This window comes from Capsicum annuum, chromosome 12 (genome assembly GCF_002878395.1).
Source record: "Capsicum annuum cultivar UCD-10X-F1 chromosome 12, UCD10Xv1.1, whole genome shotgun sequence".
NCBI lineage: Eukaryota > Viridiplantae > Streptophyta > Magnoliopsida > Solanales > Solanaceae > Capsicum > Capsicum annuum.
The window spans coordinates 16,976,503-16,999,102 of record NC_061122.1 but is presented as its reverse complement, the minus strand read 5'-3'; the positions used below and the strand labels follow the sequence as shown (position 1 = coordinate 16,999,102).

At 35.5% G+C, this 22,600-nt stretch overlaps 1 protein-coding gene across 1 annotated transcript; it reads left to right on the top strand.

The window, feature by feature from the left end:
* Window positions 1-17,166: 17,166 nt before the first annotated feature.
* LOC107850991 (eEF1A lysine and N-terminal methyltransferase) lies at window positions 17,167-18,990 on the top strand. The gene has a single exon (XM_016695864.2). The coding sequence runs from the start codon at window positions 17,230-17,232 to the stop codon at window positions 18,616-18,618; it is 1,389 nt and encodes a 462-aa protein (XP_016551350.1). The 5' UTR covers window positions 17,167-17,229; the 3' UTR covers window positions 18,619-18,990.
* The last annotated feature ends 3,610 nt before the right edge of the window (window positions 18,991-22,600 follow it).

Here is a 22,600-nt window from a genome sequence, read left to right as displayed (position 1 = left end):
GTCTTTGCTTTATTGTTCACGTATGACCATAACGAGAATGTGCTCCAAGCCTTCTGTGAGAATTGGCGTCCATCCACCAACACAGTTTCTACTTTTATTGGAGAGTTGTCCATATCTTTATGGGACTTGAGAAACATCGGAGGTCTTCATATTCATGGATCATTTTATGACGAAGTTATTCCTTCGGCTAAGGAGTTGACATATGTGGATCACAAAGAGAAGCCTTTTCTCCCTAGAAACTACTCACACGTATTTTCGGTATTTTACCGGCTTACAAAAGGTGTCATTAATGATGTCTCTTTTCTTGATTGGACTAATTTCTGATTTCGAGGACCAAGAAAATATGTTGAGCCTTCACAAAAGATGTTAAAAAATCGAACGAATCCAAGGATGAATCATGACCCATTGGGAAATATTGACATGAATTTTTTACCACGAACCGAAGAACAGAATGCCCCTTTTGTCGAGTTAAGCGTGGAAGAATCACTCAGAGATGAAACTTATTTGGCAGTTTTCCTTGCATGTTGACTCTGTAAATTTTTTCTCCCCAACAAGAAAGTTGGTTACATTCGTGCTAGCGTCTTCAAAGTTGCAAGCTTGATGGCTCATGGAGAAAAATTTTCTGTAGCGGTCCCAGTTCTTGCAACCATCTATCGAGGCCTCTGAGAGATCTTTACTTCTTCAAACTTGGGGTCCTGCCATGCACTCTTACCCATCCATTATGTTTATGGATGTATAAGTAAGTATTTTAAAACTTATTACCATGTAAACCGTGTACAACAAGGGGTGAAAATATGGATAATTTCAAGAGAAAAGATAGAAAAACAATTTGACTTTGTTGATGCTCGCAACTTATTTCAACAAGTCAATGTAAAGAAGCTTTCTTATTTGGCCTTGATATTGGGAAAAGAGGTACAAATTGATGATAGCAATAAATTGTTCAATTCTTGGAGTGACTTCTTCATAGGCCTTCGTTCAAGTTTTATCACTTTGAGGCATGATGATGATCTGATCGTGGAGCATTATAGTCCCCATCGATTTAGTCGCACATTTGAATTTTGTCAAGATGTTCCCGGCATTCTAGCAAAATACCATTTTAATGGTTCGTTGCTAGCTTTGGTTCAACTTTGGGATTCTTTTGTTCGTCTTGGAAGTTTGTCAAAGCTTAAGATACCAATGCATCCGTTGTATAATGGACCTTTTATGACTCGAGAGTACTCAGATTGGTGGCCAGCCCATAGGGAGACTGTGTTAAGACAAAATACCCACATTATTTTAAGAGGTCCAAAGAAAAATGATGCCCCTTCATCAACCAAAGGAGACCAACTTCAGTTGGATGGTCAAGACAAGCTTTCTCTCTCTTCAAAGTCCAAGGCGGTAACGGGTAATCCTGGTCAATCTGTCCAAGTTGTTCCTAAATATAAAAATTCGAAGGGCAAGGATACACATATGGATAAAAGAGTAAAAAACTCCTCATCGACCCCCAAGGTGGTAGCCATCTCCACTTTCGAAGTGATCAACGTTGTCCAAAAAAGAAAGAAATCTTTTGGCCCACCGAATAAAGGTGTTGAAAAGTTACTAGACATTGTGTCATTTTACTGTGATGTATCCAAACCACTTGTTTCATTAAATGGAGTTGTTATTGATAGTGCCACCTCTAGTTCAAATGAAAGCAATGCTAGCCAAGAACCACACTAGAAGCGTTTGAAGAAAAAACATAAGGACTTAAGCGATCAACATCATAAGTTTGTTGATTTGGATTCCATAAGTATTGACACTGCTATCTTTGAAGATAGTGCAGCTGGTTTAACAATACCCTAGGCTGATTTGGCACATTAGGTAATAATAACTTCTTTAATATCACAACTTGCCTCTTTAATCGATATTAACTTCTTCTTTTTTTACTTGGGTCTTATGGACGATTCCAGCAACATATTTAGTGATGATGTATTTGGTGAGGATTGTGTCACAAGCCCAAATCCTTCAAGTGTGTTGAAGAGTCTCAATTTTTGTCTTGATAATGCCATGACTCAAGCTACAAATAAGGATCCGTCGGCAAAGTTGTTAGAAAATGCTGAATCTTTTCAAAATATTTCAACTACTGATATGGTGACTGAAGCAAATGATAATAGACCTTATAATGTCTCCAAGAATATGGTTCAGCCATTAAAGCAGATTGCCCCAAATTTTGAACCACAAAAGGCTATTTCGGCTTTCAAATTGTCCTACGTTTCTGGATTGTGGCGTACCTTGTGTGAATGTATTACATAATTCTCTGACGAATCCTCCAAAACCTCAAAGAATTAGAGAAAGGTGTTGCTCTAACTCTTAAAGGTCTTCAGGAGGTCAATGTCGTTGACCTCTCTTATTTGGAGGTTCTACTTGCAGACTTTTTTAAGAAGCATGGAGATTATGATGTTGAAAAAGTGTCTAGTTCCCAAAAGATAACTAGAGATGCTCATCAAGAGTTGCTTTCTATTACGCAACAACGTCTTCATGCTGCAAATGAAGACAAGGTCAAGATAGACCAGCGTTTGGGAGAGCTTCAAAAAATCCTTGAGAGAGCTGAAAAAGAGTTAGAAGCCTGAACGTCAAAGAAGAAGAAGACCATTTTGCTTATTGAAAAACATCAAAAGAAATTGTCCAAAAATCAAGAGACCGTCACCAACATTGAAGGAGAGATTCATGCCCTTGAGAAAATCAACCCACTGTCAGAAACAGAAATCAAAGAACTTTCTAAGATAAAGGAAATCGCTGAGACAAGTCGCCTTCAGATTCTTGGCCATAAGCTTTTTCCCTAATTTTTTTGCTTATGAATTCTCTCTTTTCCCTTTTTAGTTTTACTTTGGATCTTATTATGATCTTCTGGCAGTCTTTCTTGGAGCAATAAAAGTAATTTTTTTTTAATGTCTTTCGCGCTATATAGTTTTTTTCTTTAAATCTGACACGCCAACATGTTTTTTTTATTTCCCTTCCCGACCCATATGCTTTGACATTTGTAACATGAGATAAATAATTTAAAATTATGAGTCGCTTGTGTCGTTCGAATGAAAATTCTCAAAACTACAATGCGCATGAATGTTATAACCAAAAGATTTCAACACTTGTGCAAATCTTTTATAGAAGGCTTTGCTCGAACTTCGTGTCACCCAATTTTTTTCAGCTTTGAGCGGCTATAGTAAAAGAATTCATAACTCAAACTAAGAGTGTCGAAATCACAGAATTCTTATTTTGCTGGCAATCTAACTCATGTAACTATAATGGATGTAAAAATCATGACCAGAAGTTCTCCGGATTTTCCCAAGTATCCTTCCGAAATCAGTCTTTCAGTTCTGATTCGTCACTTTTTGTTTGTTTTGTGCAGCCTCACAAAAATTCTCATATCTTGACTTAGGAACATCAGAATCATGAGCTATTTTTTGAGTTAGAAACTAGACTCGTGGAGATACGTCTCAAGCGAGAATCACAATCATATTGTACCTAAATTGTCCCAGATATTTCCCCAAAACTGCTCTTCTTATCTTGGTTCGCTAGTTTTATCAGCTTTGCATAGTGTCACGATAAACTCCGTATTTTGACATAGGAGTATCGAAATCAAGTACCGTTTATTGCGTTGAAAACTATACTCATAGATCTATGTCCCACGCGGAAATCATAATCAGATTACACTCAAATCGTCCCATATATTATCCCAAATCCAATCTTCTAATCCTGGTTTGCTAGATTTATCAGCTTTGCACAGCGTTACGATCAATTTCGTATCTTGATGTAGGAGTATTAGAATTAGGTGTCATTTCTTTTTTTCGAAAGAAGATTCGCAGATCTACAACATACATAAAAACCACACTCAACGCTTTTTACGTATTCATAAAGATACTTCATCAAAGTCAGCTCAGTTCGAAATTTGATGGCCTATTTTGCAACTTTGAGCGGCATTGATAGAATATTCATAACTTGGTGTAGGAGCTTTCGAATCATGAGATGTTTTTTATTCAAAGAAGACTCTAAGATCTACCATATATGTAAAAATAATGGTGAACATCTATATGGATTTATACAGATATATTGTCAAAATTTGTTTTGCCTTGCTTGTCTCTTCACCTTTGCACGTCCGCGGAAAGCTTAGCGAAGGAACTTCTATCATCATGTGGTATTGATATCAATTCAAAGTATTATTTCCATGCTCAAATGTTTTTTATCCCCTTTTATTTTAACTCATATGACTGAACTTAGAGTAAAAATACTCTAAGCTACCTATGTACCTCGAAAGGATCAAGTCATAACGTAGTTCAAGAATGATAAGTTAATTTATTTTTTATTTATTTTTTTTATATTTTTTTAGAGAGTCATTCACAGTTTAGACTCATGCGGGCTAGGAGTGACATGCAGTTTAAGCTCGTGCCTTAAGGAGAGTAGGCAACCTTCATGGAAAGTACTGCTTCAAGAATTTGCCGTTGATGGGACCAACTCTTACACCATATTGATCGGAAATATTATAAGCGCCACTTGAATAAGCTTCTTTCACTACATATGGTCCATCCTATTTTGATGTAAACTTATCACCGATGTGTTTGTTGAGGAGTATAGGTCTTCGAACTGCTAATACCAAGTAACCTACTTGAAATAATCATGATCCCACGCTCTTGTTGAAAGCTCTAGCAAGTCGAGCTTGATAACACTCCAACCTTTGTTGCGTTTCTAATCTCTTCTCGTCCAATGCTTCCAACTCTGCTAGACGAAGTTGAGCGTTATGTTCAGTTGTAATCCCTCCGTGAATCGTAATTCGCAATGATGGAATTTGTTTTTCTAATGGAAGGACCACCTCCATGCCATACACCAATGAATACGGAGTTACTTGTATTGCAGTTCTGAAGGTTGTACGATATGCCCACAAAGCTTCACCAATTTTCTCATGCCAATTCCTTTTATTTTTTGTATAAATTTCTTCAATATGTTACCAAGTGTTTTGTTAAAATCTTCGACAAGACCATTGGCAGGTGCATTGTACATTGAAGACTTGTGTTGCGTAAAATTGAACTTCTCACACAAAGTATTCATGAGTTTATTGTTGAAGGGTGTTCCATTATCTGTAACTATGCATCTTGGTATGCCATACCTGAAAATTATGTTTGACTTAATAAAATCAACAACATTTTCCCTTTTTACTTCTTTTAATGGATCATCTTCAGCCCATTTTGAGAAATAGTTAGTAGCGGCTAAGATGTATATTTGCCCTTTTGACGACTTTGGAAAAAGTCCAACAACATCAAGTCCCCAAGAATCAAAAGGCCATGAGGCCACAATTGGATGAAGAGGCTCTGGAGATCGATGGATGTAATTAGCATGGAATTGACATGCTTGACAACTTTTGGCATGCTCTAGACAATCCACCACCATTGTCGGTTAATAGTAGCCCATCCTTTTGATGCAAAAATAAAGTTTAGGCCCTGATTGGTGTGTCCCACACGTGCCAAAATGTGTTTCCTCCATTGTCTGTTGAGATTCTTCTTTGTCAAAACATCACAGGAATAACCCCTCGTAAGAATGACGAAATAATATTCCCTTATGAAAGATAAATCGTGGTGCCCTTCTCTTAATATCCGCTCTTTTCTGTGGATCCTCAGGTAGCCTTCCATGCTTGAGATACTCAATTATTAGCTTTCACCAATATTTCTCTTCTACCACTCGAACAAATGTATGATGGCTTTCATCTATTTAAAGATCGAGACAACCAGGAATAACCTATCGATGACATACTTGCACCTTTGTTAACTCATTCTCTCCAAATGCCAGCGTTGTGGCTAAGTTATCCAGAACATCCGCCATACGATTTTCTCCTATTGGGATATGGTTTAGGAATGTCTAATCTAACCTTTCAAGCAAAATAATGGCATAATGGTGATATGGTAAAAGATCTTCCTTCTTCACCTCGTAACTCCCCAAAAAGTTGGTTGATGATCAACTTAGAATCACCATAGATATCCAATTGTGGAATCTTCATATCTAATGCCATTTCAAGGCCAACAATTAAAGCTTGGTACTTTACCGCATTATTGAAACATGTTTCACCCAAAACAAATAAGAATGGAAAAATAATTTTTCTGGTGATATCAGCACAACGCCTGCTCCTGCGCCATCTCAACGTTCATATCCAATAAAGAGCATTGTCCAGGGCGGTAGTTCTTTAGTAAATGGTACCTCTTCATCAGAAAACTCATCTGAAACCTCCCATTCTGCTGGTAAAGGATGATCGGCGAGGAAATTGGCAAGTGTTTATCCCTTCACAACCTTTTGAGGTGTGTATACGATCTCATATTGATTAAACAATATAGACTATCTTGCTAGATGCCCTAAAAGAACTGGATGTTTCATTACAAACTTCACGAGATTGACCCGAGAAATTAGCTTGATGGTGTATGCTTTGAAATAATGCCTTAATTTCTTTATTGCATAAAGCAAAGCTAAGCATATTTTCTCAATGGGTGTATAATTTACCTTATCTCTTATCAAGGTTCGACTAAAATAGTACAACGCTTGTGTCCTTTTATCTTCTTTCTCCTAACAAAGAAGTACTCCAAGTGATCGCTCTTGTGATGCAATGTAGAGTATCAACGGCCTTCCAGGAGTTAGTGCCCCTAATACGGGTAGATTCAACAAGTATCTTTTGATTCTTTCAAAAGCATTTTGACATGATTTGTCCCATCAAAAAGGTGCATCTTTTTTCATTAGATGGTTGAAGGGTTGACACCTTCCAGCCAAGCAAGAGATGAACCTCCGAATGAATGCCAAATTTCATTGTAGACTGCGAAGGTCTCTCAAGTTTTTTGGTTCAGGCATTTTTTGAATAACATCAATCTTTGTGGGATCAACTTCAATTCCTCGATGACGCACGATAAAGCTAAAAAACTTTCCTGAAGTAACCCAAAGTCACATTTGAGTGGGTTCATTTTCAAGTCTAATTTTCTTAAACTCTAAAAAACAATGCAAAGGTCTTCAAGATAGTCGTCCCTGCACTTTGTCTTTACCACCAAGTCATCGACGTAACATTCCACCCTCTTATGTAATATGTCATCAAAAATGTTTTGTATTGCACGTTGGTAGGTTGAACCCGCATTCCTTAGACCAAAAGGCATAACTTTGTAATAATAATCCCTTTTGGAGTTCGGCATATAGTGCATTCTTCGTCCTTTGGAGACATTCTAATTTGATTATATTCGAAAGACCCATCCATAAATATCATAGCTTCAAGTCCAATTGTCGTGTCAACCTGAGCTCTATGATCGATAACGGGAAATCATCTTTTGGACATGCCTTATTCAAGTCTCAAAAATCAATGCAGACACGGATTTGACCATTCTTCTTCTTGAAAGGCACAATGTTTGAAATCCATGATGGGTGTTTCACTTCTTGGATAAATCCATCTTCGATAAACCTATTAACCTCTGCTTCAATTTGTGTTACCAACTCAGGACAAAACACTCGTTGTGACTGCTTTATAAGACATGCCCCTTTTTTTATCCCCAAATGATGAATAGCTACCCTTGTACTAAGGCCTGGTATCTTTTGGTATGACCAGGAAAAGACATCTTTGTACTCAATGAATAACTTAAAGTAGTCCCTTTCTTTTTGCGGCATAAGAAGTGCACTAATGAATGCTAGGCGCGGGTCTTCCAAAGTTTCGAGATTAAGTTCTTTAAGTTCATATACGGTTGATTGTACGCCATCCTCTAGTTGGGGTAGAGCCTCTTGAACATCATCATACATACCATCAAAGTATGGACCTTCTTCCACTGTTATGTGATAGAATACTTGAACAAAGTTGGAATCTTCCAATTGACTTCCTTCAAATATCGTGATGACTTCTTCTTGCTCCTTCTTTGTATCTCCACAAGACTGGTTAGTGAAAATAATGGTGCTTCTTTTCACTTTTAGTGAACCATCTGTGGTGATTGACAACAAAACCTTTCTCTTCATACGTGATAGAAAGATACTATGAATGTCTTTGTCATCGATTCCTTCAAGAAAACCTTGTTTTTATTCTCCTGCAACCTTTTTTGTGCTAATGATTTTCTTGTGGTTCTCAAACACTGAAAGATAGAAGTTCTTGAGGTGTCTTCCACTTCTTCCATTTATTTAAAGGCTCCATTTTTGTCCTTGCAACCCAATTTTTCAAATACAGAGATACGAGGTGTCAATCTTCCTATGTGTTCAAACAACGAAGTTTGTTATGGCATTTTCTCATCCTTAGATCCCTTTTCTTTTTATACTGAGGCATAACGTGATGAAGTTGTTTCCTTGCCCTTCTTAGTAGCAATTCGAAGAGGTTCCGACAATTTAAATCCTAGGCTAAACTTAGGAATGGCAACATAATGCCCTTGCTTTCTTAACTTCATTTGCGCCTCTATAAGACCATGTATCTTCTCACCAGTGACATCATCTTTGAGCTCACCTAGTCTTGTCGGTTTGGAGGTAACCTGATTTTTTAAGCAGCGTAAAGGCTTTCTCACCAAATTGACTTTTTATCTTATGAGCCAAAGTATTGCTTCCTGGTAGATCAGGTGTGATAGATGGGACCTTTATAACTGGGACATTCATAACCTCCTTCAAATCTTGGAATGTCTTATGGCTCATTTCTCTCCTTGGAGAGTGGCTTTATTGAGTACATACTTCTAGCAAGGGTTGTCCATCCCTTCGATTCTCATGAGGGATGTAGCAAAAAGTTAGATGTTCTTCATCCATCTTCATCTGCATGTCTCCTTCAGATGATGAAAGCTTAGTGGAGAATTTTTCAATTCTCTCCTTAGAAATCTTGACAACAACCCGCTGGACCTCTACTTTTTTTACAACAACATTAGTTGGGCTGGCTAGTGTTGGTTTCTCCACACCTAATTCATAAGAATCCAAGTAGAATTTTGCATCTGCACAGTACGACCCTATCTCAGTGAAAGGATTGATATCCATATTAATTTTGACTACTTCACTATCCTTTACATACTTTATGCATTGATGCAAAGTAGATGACACCACTCCATTTTCATACATCCAGGGGCGTCCGAGAAACAAGTTGTATGATGTTTTGGCATCTAAAACATGAATCAAAATGTTTGATTTCATGTCGCCAATGGATAATCCTACACGAATCTTTCCCAAGGTTTGTTGTCCTCCTTGATTGAAGCCTTAAATCGTTATGTTGCTTTTGGACAATTCATCAATGGAGATTCAAAGCCTTTTGACCACTGTCTTTGGCATGATATTGATTTTTGAACTATCATCGATCAATATACGATTGAGATGTTGTCCTCGAATAGCCCCTACCACAAACAAAGGTTTGTTATGTAGTTTAGACCCTAACAATAAATCATCATCCGTGAAGAAAATTGCAGCACAACATGATGCAACTTCTCTAGTAGCCTGAAATTCTTGTGTTATTGGTGGACAATGCCCTCCGTTACTTTTCTTTACTTCCTATGTGCTAGAAATTACATGAGTGGCACTAATTTGACTATTTTTAAGAAATTTTTTTGGAAAGAACTCATATAATGTAACAGGCCTTCGGTCATTCCACACCATCAATCTTCTTGCTAATATCAAACTTAACACTTTTTGGTCATTGTAGATACTCCGCGCTACTCTTTATCACTCTTGGCTTAGGAAGTCGTATTCTTAGAATAGTCTGATGTCTTCTTTTCTTATGAAAAACCAAGGTCCAACAATCATCATTATTACCTTTAGCTTTGTTGTCTGTTCCCAATGAGCCTTTAAGAGTCTTCCTGGGAAAATCCACTTTAACTGGCTCGAAGCTCCCAAACTGCAAGAAGATTGAGCTTGGCATGGTTTGCAACATTGAACACTACTTTTTCTCGGGAATGATACTAGCATGATTTCCCTATACTATTTTATTTATGTCGATGATGATTTTTCCTTTACTTACTAGCGTCATGATTTTCTCCTTCAAGATAAAAAACTTTTCCGTTGGATGGCTAATGACGCGATGATACTTGCAGTACTTGGGATCATTAACCTTATTAATTTTCTCTGGCCTTTTTAATTCAGGAAGATCAACCATTTTCTTAACTAGCAATTTATCCAGTATCATAAGTACATCTGAATCTAAAAATGGATAAACCTTAGCTTCTAATTCTTTCAAGGTTGGATGACATTTATCCTCTCTTGGATATTATCTCTAGCCTTCATCTTCCTTAACCTTTTTCTTGGTAGTTACCTTCACAGAAGTTGCTTTCACTGCCATAGAATCTTTAGTATTTGAAATCATACCTTTCTTGAACTCTCTTTTCTCTTTCATCGGGTCAGTAAAAAAGAATGCCTGCCCATGACTTGCTAAGCTTAACACCATATCGTGTGCTCGTGTAGCCAGCTCTTCAAATATTCGTGGTTTGATTCCTTGTAGTATGTATAGGAGACCCCAATGCATTCCTTAAATGCATATTTCTACCACAGATATTTCAGAAAGGAGGTCTTTACAGTTCAAACTCAATGATCCCCATCGATTGATGTAATTCATTATAGGTTCATCCTTTCTTTGCTTAGTGCCTGTTTACTCTATCATGCTCATAGTTTGTCGGGTGTTGTAAAATCGATTGAGAAATTCCTTCTCTAGCTGCTCCTAACTATCAATTGACTGATGCTCCAAGTCAATATCCCAGTCAAATGTGTTCCCCTTCAGTGAACGAACAAACTATTTTACCAAGAGATCGCCATGTGTTCCAGCATTGCTACATGTTTCAACAAAGTAGACAATGTGTTGCCTCATGTAACACCCCGTATACTTCTAAACTAGAAAATAAACCTTTTTTCCTACGTGTGAAACCTCTAATATTGTAATTAATATTTGAGTACATGACTTACAATGAGTATCCTAGTGATAAGAGAGCTTATGATGTGTTTAACGTGTTCATACGAGTCACTTAAGGTAATGCAAGCTAAGAGCTTTTGAAATCATCAAGTTTTAGTGTTTGATTTCGCAAGGGTCATCTTTGAACAAGTATAACTTGATGTATATGTGGTATTTTGGCATATTTAGACCACCAAATTGTATAAAATCAAATTAGCTTTCCAACGATACCAATTTCTCCTTAATCCAATACCCGAGCAAAAAGTTATGCCCATTTTTGTGAGAGACAGTAAGGGTATGCGATTGGTTAGGTGCCGTCCAACCTGGCTTGTGCGATTACTTGGGCGCCGCCTAAGTCAGTTCCAAGTTCCAAAAACACTCCGTTTTAACTTATATCAAGGGTGTTGAAGTCATTTCACACCCCTAAACCGTCCCTAATCACTCCAAATCATTATAAGGGATTTTTAAACACATTATTTACAATCCCAAAGCCCTAAATCAGTCAAGTTATGATCCAAAACCCTTCCCCTCTTTCCAAGAACATAATCTAAGTTTACCTCTCAAGAATCAAGAAGTTAAGCTCCAACTTCAAAGTTCTCTCCAAGGATTCTTTCAATCAAGCTTAAAGGTCCAATCTTTTCACAATTTTGTCGTCATTAAGGTATGTGGGGTTTTCAACAAGGATAATCCTTTCATCCTTGTGCCCAAAGATTTATTTTAATTATGAATTTTTTTAAATATATATGATTTTCCACTAAATTTAAGTTGGGATTTATACCCATTGTTGATATTTACATGATTATGAGAGTTTTCATGATTTAAGAGTTGAATTATATGACTATGCTTCTATTTCCATGCATATTGATGAAATTTACAGATTTTAAGATAATTTATGAATGCTTAACTTACCAAGTATGAATTTTGAGATGCTTTAACATGATATTGATACTTGGGTCATTAGACCCCAATTAACGATTGTTGTTTAAAGATTGTTTGTGCTATAAGCACCCATGATAAGATTATACTCAGATTTTGATAAAGATTTGACCTTTTGGTCCTAATCTAAAGATAAAGAAATCCATTTCACAGATTCAGACTTACAGATTTAGCTTCACAGATTTATAGCTGGTTTTATTATAAACCATTAGATTATTTTAAAAGTGGATTTTCTTAAGATTTTGAGCATGCGATTGGGATTAGTATTTAGCACCGAACAGAAAGTGTGGGTTTAGCGCATCTTACTTCCACAGAACTATGTAGCTAGCGTAGGTACAGATTATTAGATTATTCTAACTTCTACTTGGATGACAGATTTAGCTTGTGATCAATCGCATGGATTAGGTTCTATTCCAATGGCAAGGGTAGAACAACTCTCCCCAACGTGGGAAAAACATTGGACTCCATGGATGCTCACATTATTTATGCCGGTTAAGAGAACCTCCCTAAAGCTTTCAGATTAAGTATCTTCCTTAAAGTTTTAAAGCTTACAGATTTCAGATTTTAGAAAAGAAAGAGTAAAAGAAAAGCTTTTAGAAAACTAAGTGTAAAGGCTCACAACTCTATTTAGATTATGCTTTACAGAAAGATATTAGTCACAGATTTTAGCTTTTAAATTTCAGACTTTAGCATGAGTCCTTTTTACACTTAGACTGTATGATTTAAAGAGAGAATATAAGTACAGCTTTTAGAACTAAATGTTATGACTCACTATATTTATAAAGTATGATTTATTGTTCATGATTTCAGATATTCCAGCTTATGTGAGTAATTTACATTTAGCATGCATTGTTTTGTAAATTATGATGATGATATTGTTTAACTATTGCATACACCCCCATATACTTAGTACATCCTCAAAGTACTAATCCATATATACGTTTGTGTGCTACATTGTCTCATAATATAGGTACAAGTTATAGCGCATACACCATATTCAGTCAGTTCGCAACTTTTAGTCAGCAGGTGATGAGTCCTTTTGATTCAAGGGCTTAAGTCAGTTATACAGTTGAAAAGTATTGTATTTTCTTTATTCAGTCGTATTGAGTTGGGCTAGTTGAGAGTCATGACCCGGCTACCTATAGTCAGTACTAGTAGAGGCTTCATAGACAGTTAGTAGTGTTAATGTATTTAATTTTCATTTTGTTTGTAACAGCAGAGTTGTAATCTTATAAAATTAGATTTGTATTGATCCATTTCAGAAGAGTTTTTATATTTTCACTGATTTTGTTCAAATGTATATATTTTATTCAGATGCTTATAAGTATGCCAGTAGAAGGGTTAGCTTGGGATCACTTGTGACCCTAAGCACCGTGTGACATCTCAGGATAGATTTTCGGGGTGTTACACCTCGAGTTTTTCTTGCCATCAAATTGTTGCAACTTTGGTGGTTGATAGCCCATTGGCATGGGTAGACAATCAATTCGTCTTGTGTAAGGCTTGGAGTAATACAACGAACTCTGTGGTGCTCCACCATATTGAGCCCTGATGGTGTTTGTTATCATGTCTTGCAACTGTAGGACAGATAAAGTCGCAACCAAAACAGATTGTTTCTACTTCTGAAATTTAGACTTAGCAGGTAATTCCTCAACATCTTTGTCCTGTGGAGTGAAACCGGGTGAATAAGTAGGGACGTGACTCGACTCTCCTAGTTCATAGGCCTCCAGTTTGTTCATGAGTTGAGCGATATGAAGATTTTTATCGTCAATCGACTTCTTTAGGGATTCAATGGTTTGCTCCATCATTGCGAATTTCTCATCCATGTCAGTTGAGTCAACCACTAAGGCATTGACCTTCGTTGAAACTGGTGAATCCGTTGAATCTTCAGGTTCACCAAAGTTAGATCCGGTTAGAGAAAGTTTGTCAAAGAACATGGATGCAAGATTGCCCCTAGCAATCGTCACATGAGAGTTGTTGTTTTTCGCCACCTCCAACGAAGTGAAGTATTCAAATTCATCCCGGCCACTAGCCTTGAACTTTCGGCGAATAATTGGTCCAACACGACTGAGGTCAGTAGATGCAGCAGTAGAACCCTTGCATGTAACATCGTTTATTTTTTCGAAGTCCATCGCAATAGTTGAATTTGTAGCTTTCGATTTGCAGGATAAAGAGATGAAGAGCAGAACCGATCCCACTGGACGTGCCAAAATTTGTTCGCAACAAATTTTTTGCTAGTGCTGAAAATTAACTGCAAGCAAAAATAAATAAAAAGAAAATAATAATTTTATTAATATAAATCCTATGAGTACAATTTCGTGACTCTCTTGATTCTTCTCTCCTAAACTTAGAAATGATCTGAGGGCCTTCAGTAGCATGTTTCTCGAATCGTTGGATGATTTGGACTCCTTGAGACATATTTCAATCGTCGGGGATGTCGGAAGGTGTTTAATCACTTTGGAATAATCTCCAGGAAGAACTCCGTTGATTGCTCCTAACAAGAACTTGATAGTCAATGTCGACGTTGTCAATGCTTGTCAAAGTCCTCTTTTCAGAATGTCCTTTAGAATGTTATGTTACCCCCTATTTATAGTTGTAGGGAGTGGACCTGGTTGCTTGTGATAGGCTGAAATATGTCACTTTGATACTTGGCGACTTTTGACTGGTTCTTGAATTTGAATGAGATTTCCACATCACTTGGACATGTGGCGTCACCTTGTTGGTCTTTAATTTGACGGGGATGCCAAGTCACCCTAACACGTGGCATGGGTTCGGGCTCCAAAATGTAATGGACCTTGGGCTTGAATTTAACAAAATGGACTAATTAATTTGTAGGGCCGAAATTAGTTAAGCAACCCAAATGATCATGAATTAAACTCAAATTTTGTATGAATTTAACCCGTTGAATTTTATATCTCTACACGACCAAAAAAATGTTTAGATCAAAAGCTTAAGCAGACAAGTTACTCCATATGCTAATATACCAAAAATTGCTGAAATTTGAAAGACTAAAAATGTATATGTTGATTGAAAAACGAAAGTTAGATATACTTACCCGAGGATTAAAATGAGAATTTATTACTAATTGATGGACTAAGCTGCCATTTAGCTATAGGTTTATGGATAAGATTTTGGAGATTTATTTTCAAAAATACTCCCTTCCGTTGTTGTTGTACTCCCTTCCGTTCCTTTTTAATTGACATATTTTTAATTTTTAGAGTTGAATGATGTAAACTTTGACCAAAATTTTAAGATATTCATTTTTTTAATCATATTGATTAAAGGAAAAGTGCAATTTATAATACTTTTTATATAATTTTTAAATATCTAAATTTTAATTTTAAAATATTAAATTAATCTAATTTAATTTAACTTTGAACATTAATCAAATTGACTCTCGAAAAATGAATTAACTAAAAAGGAACAAAGAGAATAGTATTTATTTGGTCATAAAATTTAATCTTCAAATTGTTTTAGATGCCCACATCAACCTGCTTAGCGGAGAAATTCCACTTCTACTTGTAATTTGTAAAAATTTACTACCTCATTCACCATTTACCTTCACTTGTCATTGTCAATTATTCTAAAAATTTTCATTTTTAATTATAAGTTTTATCATATTAAGAGAATATACTCCATCCGTTTCTTATTCGTTAGCCTCTGTAGACTTGACATACTCCTTATGAAAATATTTATTAGGTATTTATTTTAATAAATTAATCTTATTAATTATATTTTAAAAATACAAATTTGAGTATATACACTTTGTCTAGACATTTAATGATAAGGATAATATTGAAGAGCATAATAAAATTTTCTTGATTTCATCAAAGAAATAACTAAATTGAAACAAATATTTTTAGAAAGAGGATTAACTAAAATAAAATGGGAGAAGTAATTTTTTTCTGTTTACCTCCAACATTAATTACTTATTTCTAAATCATTTTCCAAAATCTAATAATAATAAACATTAATTGATAGACATTTTTTTTTTTTAGTTTTCCAACCGGTGTCCGATGTCCGCATTGAAGTTTTGACTAATTCAGATCGTGGGTTGCAGGGCCCATTAAGATAGCAGCACTCCCAACAAAGTTTTCTCCATACTCAGGATCAATTGATAGACGTTACAGTAAAATCATCATATCAATCTAAAAATAAATGTAGTGAATAATATTTTTTTTCAAATCATTCACTTTTACTTGTCACGTTTTGCTTTATGAAAATCAATTTAGCTAAACTTTAAAGCTAAATTAAAGTAAATTAATTTAATATTTAAAATTTATAAAATTAAAATGTTCAAAAATAATATCAAAAATGCTATAAGTTGCAATACTTTTCATATTAATATGAAAAAAATATATTTTAAAATATTAATCAAAATTCATACAATTTAATTTTTAAAAAATAAAATATGAAAAATAAAAATCAACGAGTTGAATATCACCGCTCTTGATTCTCCAATTCGTTCCAAAAACCCTGCAAAGTTGGTCCCACTAGCCAGGAACCCAATTGGTATTTTTGAAATATTCAATAAAATTTGATCAAATTCAAAAAGTCTGACCTTCAAATGGTGTCAAAATTTTCAGTTTGATTTAATTAGAAAATTTTCATTTTCACTTGCAAAATATTTTTTTTCACGTAAAATTATTTTTAGCGCTTGTTTGATTATAAGTTTTGAAATTAAAATTAATTTTAATTTCAAAACTTATAATCAAACAAGCGCTAAAATTAATTTAACAAAGTGAAATCTTTTATCCTCGTACAATTTAAACAGAAAAGAAACAAGAAGATACTATCTAAATATCTATTAAAAAAAATATAAATCTCAAAGAAGAAAATCATTTCTCCCTATCTCCTTTTTTATTTTCGAGTAAAGTGTTAGTTATGGAAAAATTAACATAAACCTACACATTAACTTCTCATATTTACATAAATCTCCATCTTAATTAATTAATCACAAAAATTTTAACTAATTATTGAGAGCTAATTATATATTTTGACAGACTCAAAATAAAAAAAAATGCATCGGAAGCTAATTATGTATCTTTACAAGTAAAATATGTATTTTCGTTGGATGTATTATATATCTCGACAAACGCAAAATCAAAAAAATATGTCGAAAGCTAATTATGTATTTTTACACACAAAAAAAATATCTTTGTTAGATGTACTATGTATCTCAACAGACCCAAAATTGAAAATATGCATCGGGAAGTAATTATGTATCTTAACAAAGAATAAAATGCAACTTCGTTTGATATATCAAGAGCTAATTAAGTATCTCGATAGATTCAAAATAGAAATTTTCGGTAATCATACAAAATATCAAAATTTCTATAATTTAACTCCAAAATATCAAAATTTATGTTGTTTGTCCGTGTTATAAATAACCAAAAAAAAGTATTGACATTTTCCTTTCCCTCCTCGTTCTCAACCAAAAGAAAATGGCATTGGATCCAACTGTCTTCAAAAAAATCATCCCGTCCCGCTACATTTCCTTCACAATTCCAAATCCTTTGCTTGATCTCCATTACTTCAATGCTTCTCAACTCCGTATTGCCGTTCTTGATTCTCCTATTCCTTCAAAACTCCCCCAAATTGCAGCAATGTTGGTTCCCATTAACCGCGAATCCGATTGGTATTTTTCTACCGAACAAGGTCATCGTCAACTCCTTGTTAATTTTCCTCAGCTCTCTCGTCTTGTGCTTATTGGGAATTCACCGAATTCGATGAACCCCATTTCGTATAATTGGGTGAATAGGGTGATGGATTCGTCTGTTGTTGAAGACAAGTTGATGCCGCTGTTGATTGAGTTGATGCCCATTGAGGCATTTCGTCGAACAGGTGGTGGCGGGTTGGGTGAAATTCCATTTTTGAGGTATGAAGATGAGGTGGTAAGGAGTGTGGTGTTGGATATATGTGTTGGGGATTTTGTTGGAGAAATGTTGATAGAAAATGTGGAGATGGAATTGGAGGATTCGGGTGGTAGAGAGTATAGGAGGCGATTGAGGTTCAAGAGAATGCCGAATTTGGTACAGACACAGATAAAGATTCAACCCAAGAAAGTCGATTTTGTTAACATGGAGGAAGTTGAATTTGAGATTGTTGATGATGGGGTTTTAGTTCATCCATATTTGACTCCAATGGTGGCAGGTCTATCAGTAATCGAGTCATTCTTGAACGCGAAAATAGTAAGTGGTATAAACCCGAAAGCTTTGTGTTTGGGTGTTGGAGGAGGGGCACTTCTTGGTTTTTTGAGGTCTCAATTAGGATTTCAAGTCTTGGGTATTGAGGTTGATGATGTTGTTTTGCAAGTTGCAAGGAGGTTTTTCGGGTTGAAAGACAGTAATTCCATGCATTTGTGTGTTGGAGATGCATTAGAAATGATTGGGAAGTTCGCGACTCAAGTAGACAGTGATGGTTTTCGTGGTTATCTTCTGGAGAATGGCGAGCGTTTTGATGATTTTGATGGTAAATTTGATGTGATCATGGCTGATTTAGACTCGAGCGATGCTTATGTAGGTATGAGTGCTCCTCCTTTAGCATTTGTGCAGAAATCCGCGTTGTTGGCCACAAGAACCTTGCTTAACAAAAATGGTGTTGTTATCATAAATGTGATTCCTTCAGATCAGTCATCTTACAAGCTAGTAATTGCTGAAATTCAAGAAGTTTTCGCCGAGTTGTATGAGATAGATGTCGGGAATGGAGATAACTTTGTTCTTATTGCCTCCGCTTCAGAAATTCGACCTGATTCGAGTGGCCATCAAAGTAAATTTCTACAGAAGTTGAAACAAGTTTCAGGATCTTATGTGGACTCTATAAGAATAATATGAAGGATTCTTGGTAACCAAGTGAAATTGTGCAGCATATGGAGTAACTTTTTTGCTTGAAGTTTTCTATAGAAAGGATGAGCCAGGACAAAGACAAATCTAATACATTTTTTTTTTTGGTTGATAGAGGGATCAGATTCCCGACATGTAAGATAAGGTTGTGTATAATAGACTCTAGTGGTCGAGCGTTTCTCTAGACCTGGTGCATGGCCCGCTTGAGTTCACGAGGCTGCCTTTTTTTGATAGAGGGATCAAATTGTATATCATTTGTTGTTAAAGACAAAATGGACTATTCTTTTTGGTTGACAGAGGGATAAAATTGTGGTATCATTTGTTGGTAGCTCGGAGAATTATAAACATGACTCTTGCTTTTTCCGATTGGTTGTTTTTGCATTAATTGCTACTTATTTAATCTTTGAATTTCGACGATAGCAGTTGATAAATCCTCCCTAGAAGTAGAGTAAGGTTGTGCATGTTTTCTTAGGAGTTGTTGATGGTAAATGGAACAATCAATCAAAGTATAAAATCCTGCAAAAGGCAATACAATGTTTGCTTGGTTGCATAAGAAAAAATAACCCTGGATAGCTAATGCAACTTTCAATTGGTCGTACTAAATTCTAACCACATGGCAGGCACCATGCAAGCAAGATATCATGCTGGGATTTGATAACCGTTGAGTCCAGACCAGCTTGCATACACTTTGACTAATTCCACGGAATCCTTTCACCTCCTACCAAAGCTCGAAAGATGGGGAAGAGTGCTCAACCTACTTCATTAACCACTATGCCAGACCTTGGGTTCTAATAAATTGCAAATGTCTCATAATGGTAAACCAAGAAGTTTCTTATGCAACAACACCAGGTTCCAGCATATATAACATCCAGAAGCCAATAGTTGATATTCAGAATTCAAAGGTCTCTACACCCATGCCAAGCTACCTTCAGCCAGACGTCTTATCGGTTTATGCAAGCTCCCAAACACTCAACATCCATTCAGTCGGAACATCCTACGCTCATTATAGATACAGTTGTTTCGAGCAAGCAGCAAACATTCTATGATATCACTGAGAAGTGCTCAAACGGCCAAAGGTTGAGTTGAAGGCCAGTCTAAGCAGACAATCTGGTGTAGCTGGGAGATCATTCCTTGATGAATATAACAGAGTCTAGAGCACTTTACAAAGATGTTGGATTAGACAAGTTCTTTCTAGCTTCTAAAGGTGTATAATAACCAATTAACTTTTATCTTGATTGTACCGTTAGATACAAAGGTCAACGCAACAAAAACAACAACATATCTAGTGTAATCCCACAAAGTGGGGTCTGGGGAGGGTAGAATATGCATACATTACCCCTACTTTGTGGGGATGAGTTACGCACAAGCTCAAAAACAAACCCGGGTCTGTACCATGGAAGGGTACTATTCTACCACTAGACTGATGCTTGATATACAAAGGTCAAAGCATCAAGAGAATTTATGTAGTCACTGCTCGCAACCTGTTTGAACAGACACTCTGCAACTTGAGTTCATGCAGCTCTTCCACAAATGCTGTAGCACACTAGGAGCTCGCTCTAGTTTAGTACCTAATGCAAGTGATCCGAGTAGCTTTTTCAGCTTAAAGGTTTCTCCAGCTAATTTGAGCTCATCTACACTCAATGATAGTTTAACATCGCCTATAGTGCATCCATTCTTGATGTCTCATAATAAAGCCCTGTGCTAGAGTTAGGTTGATCACTTGTTTTATATCATTTGCAATATGATTTGGAGTTGTAATCATCTTGGATGAATAAAGCTTCATATTTCTCCCAGAGAATTCATAGCTGTTCAAGTGCAATGCAATATTCTCTACAGATTTTCTAAAACAACCCCAAAGTATTTGCATTATTCTGATTTATGCATGCTTTTTGGCATTATCAAGCAGTCACTAGGGGCGGAGCTACAGATCAATGTATGGTCTGACCAACTACTTCTACTTTCAACCATGTATTTGTATCAAGAAATTCACTAAATATATACAAAAATTAAATTCAGAACCAAGTTACTAACACTTGATATCGCTATCCTAGAATTAATAACCCATAAAATTCAAATCTTGGATTCATCTCTGGCAGTAATTGAGTTCTTATTCCTCAAGTGGTTGCACAGAGATAAATTATTTTGCCCTATTAAATTAATGTCTCCTCTCTTAACAATTGATTGGTTCTTAAACTGCAAGTACAACCTATGTTGCTATGACTCTTCAAAAATGTCGGCGGTTGCGTGTAAAAGATACTCCAAAAATAGTGCATTTTGGAGAACCTGACACGGAACAAGTATGGCAATAATTTTGGAAAGTCCAAGCAATATACCACTGTATTCCCACACAAGTGGGGTTTGGAGAGGGTAGGTATACGCAAACCTTACCCCTACCCTCGACTCAAAGAAAAAGCAACCGAGCAAAAGAAGTAACAGTACAACAAAATGATACGATAATCGAGGTATAAAGAATCAACATATAGTAACAGAAATCAAAGTACAACAAACTAGAAAAACTCAAAAAATAACAAAGATAGAAACTTTAGCATATAACCAAGCTGCAAGTACCAAAAACATAATTTCAATTATACTATCTTTACACAAAAAATTAAGTTCTAAAGAAGAGTAATAAGAATAAAAATAAGAAGAGCAGCAATAAAAGAATACTTAAGAGCAGCAAGAAGAATAGCCAAAGCTATAAGAAAAAGCTGCCACAATATACTAACACTAGCCCATGTCAACAAACCTGTTAACCCAACTGCTACAATATTATCCGGATCCGGGTCAAACAAAAGATCCATCCATCTCAAATTCAATTTGGGTTTTCCTCCACTACTACTACCATTACCATTGTTCTTTAACTCATTTTCTTGATTTTTTTCAGTATTGTTAGTCTCATTTTGTGCTGTCAAAACAAGAAAGTTTTTTCTTTTAGGGGAAATTTGGGATTTGGGGATGTGAATCGGGGAAAAGGGGAAATGGGTTTTGGAGATTGATGGGTTTTGTGGGATTGGTGGTGAATATGAGGGGGATATGTACATTGATATTGCCATGAAAATGTAGTGGCAAGATTGAATTTTGAGGTTTAGGAAAATGGAGAGAACCAAACAAAATGGTGTTTTTTTTGGCAAGATAAAATTATGGTTTGACCTCTTATGATTTAGTTTAAGCACTTTGGTCCTCAAAAGTTTTAGGAATATTTAGATTAGATTTTTTTAAGTGATTTATAAGTTTAAAGCTAAAAGTTGATTTTTGTTTTTTAACATGTTTTAAATGTAAAATAAACTGTCTTTGTCAAATACCTTTAAAAAAAAAATGATACTTTAAAATTAAAAATATTTAAAAATAAATTAATTCAAACACCTTCTTAAATTGTTTCTCCTACTATAACTTATCTTGTTGAGGTGATTTGGGCATATAAAGAGGAGTGTAAATATGCCTATTGAGGAGATATGAGCGAGTGGCAGCGGCGAATTTCAAGAAAGGAGGAAGCAAGCTAAAGAATTATTATGAGAAGTGATTAGATAGAATCTAGTTCATCTTGACCTTTATCGAAAACTTTGGCTTAAATAAGAGAGTCAGGAGGTCATGTATTAGAAAATTAATTGGTAATTAAGCTTTCATCACTTTCCTGTTAGATGGACTTCCTGATTATACTTGAACTTTTTGTCTTTTTAGCATTATTAACATTATGTTTATAAGCCCCGTAATTTAATTTCAACTTTTATTAATATTTTATATCTCACTTATTGCATTATTTCAATTTTCTTATTTTCCTACTGATTGTCTATGGTGTAGTGTCACTATAAAAAAAAGAATATAATTATGGGAATTTATTTGTGGGGGTTATTTTAATTCCTGCAAAATTTTATTACATGCGGGGTTAAAAATGTGCTGCTAAAATTATATAATTTGCAGGGGTTTTAACCCTCGTCATCCGTTCAAAAAAAATACCGCTAAAATTATATAATTT

Bases quoted from the DNA above. Each gene is read 5' to 3' on its own strand.
- LOC107850991 (XM_016695864.2), top strand. From the start codon at position 17,230: ATGGCATTGGATCCAACTGTCTTCAAAAAAATCATCCCGTCCCGCTAC.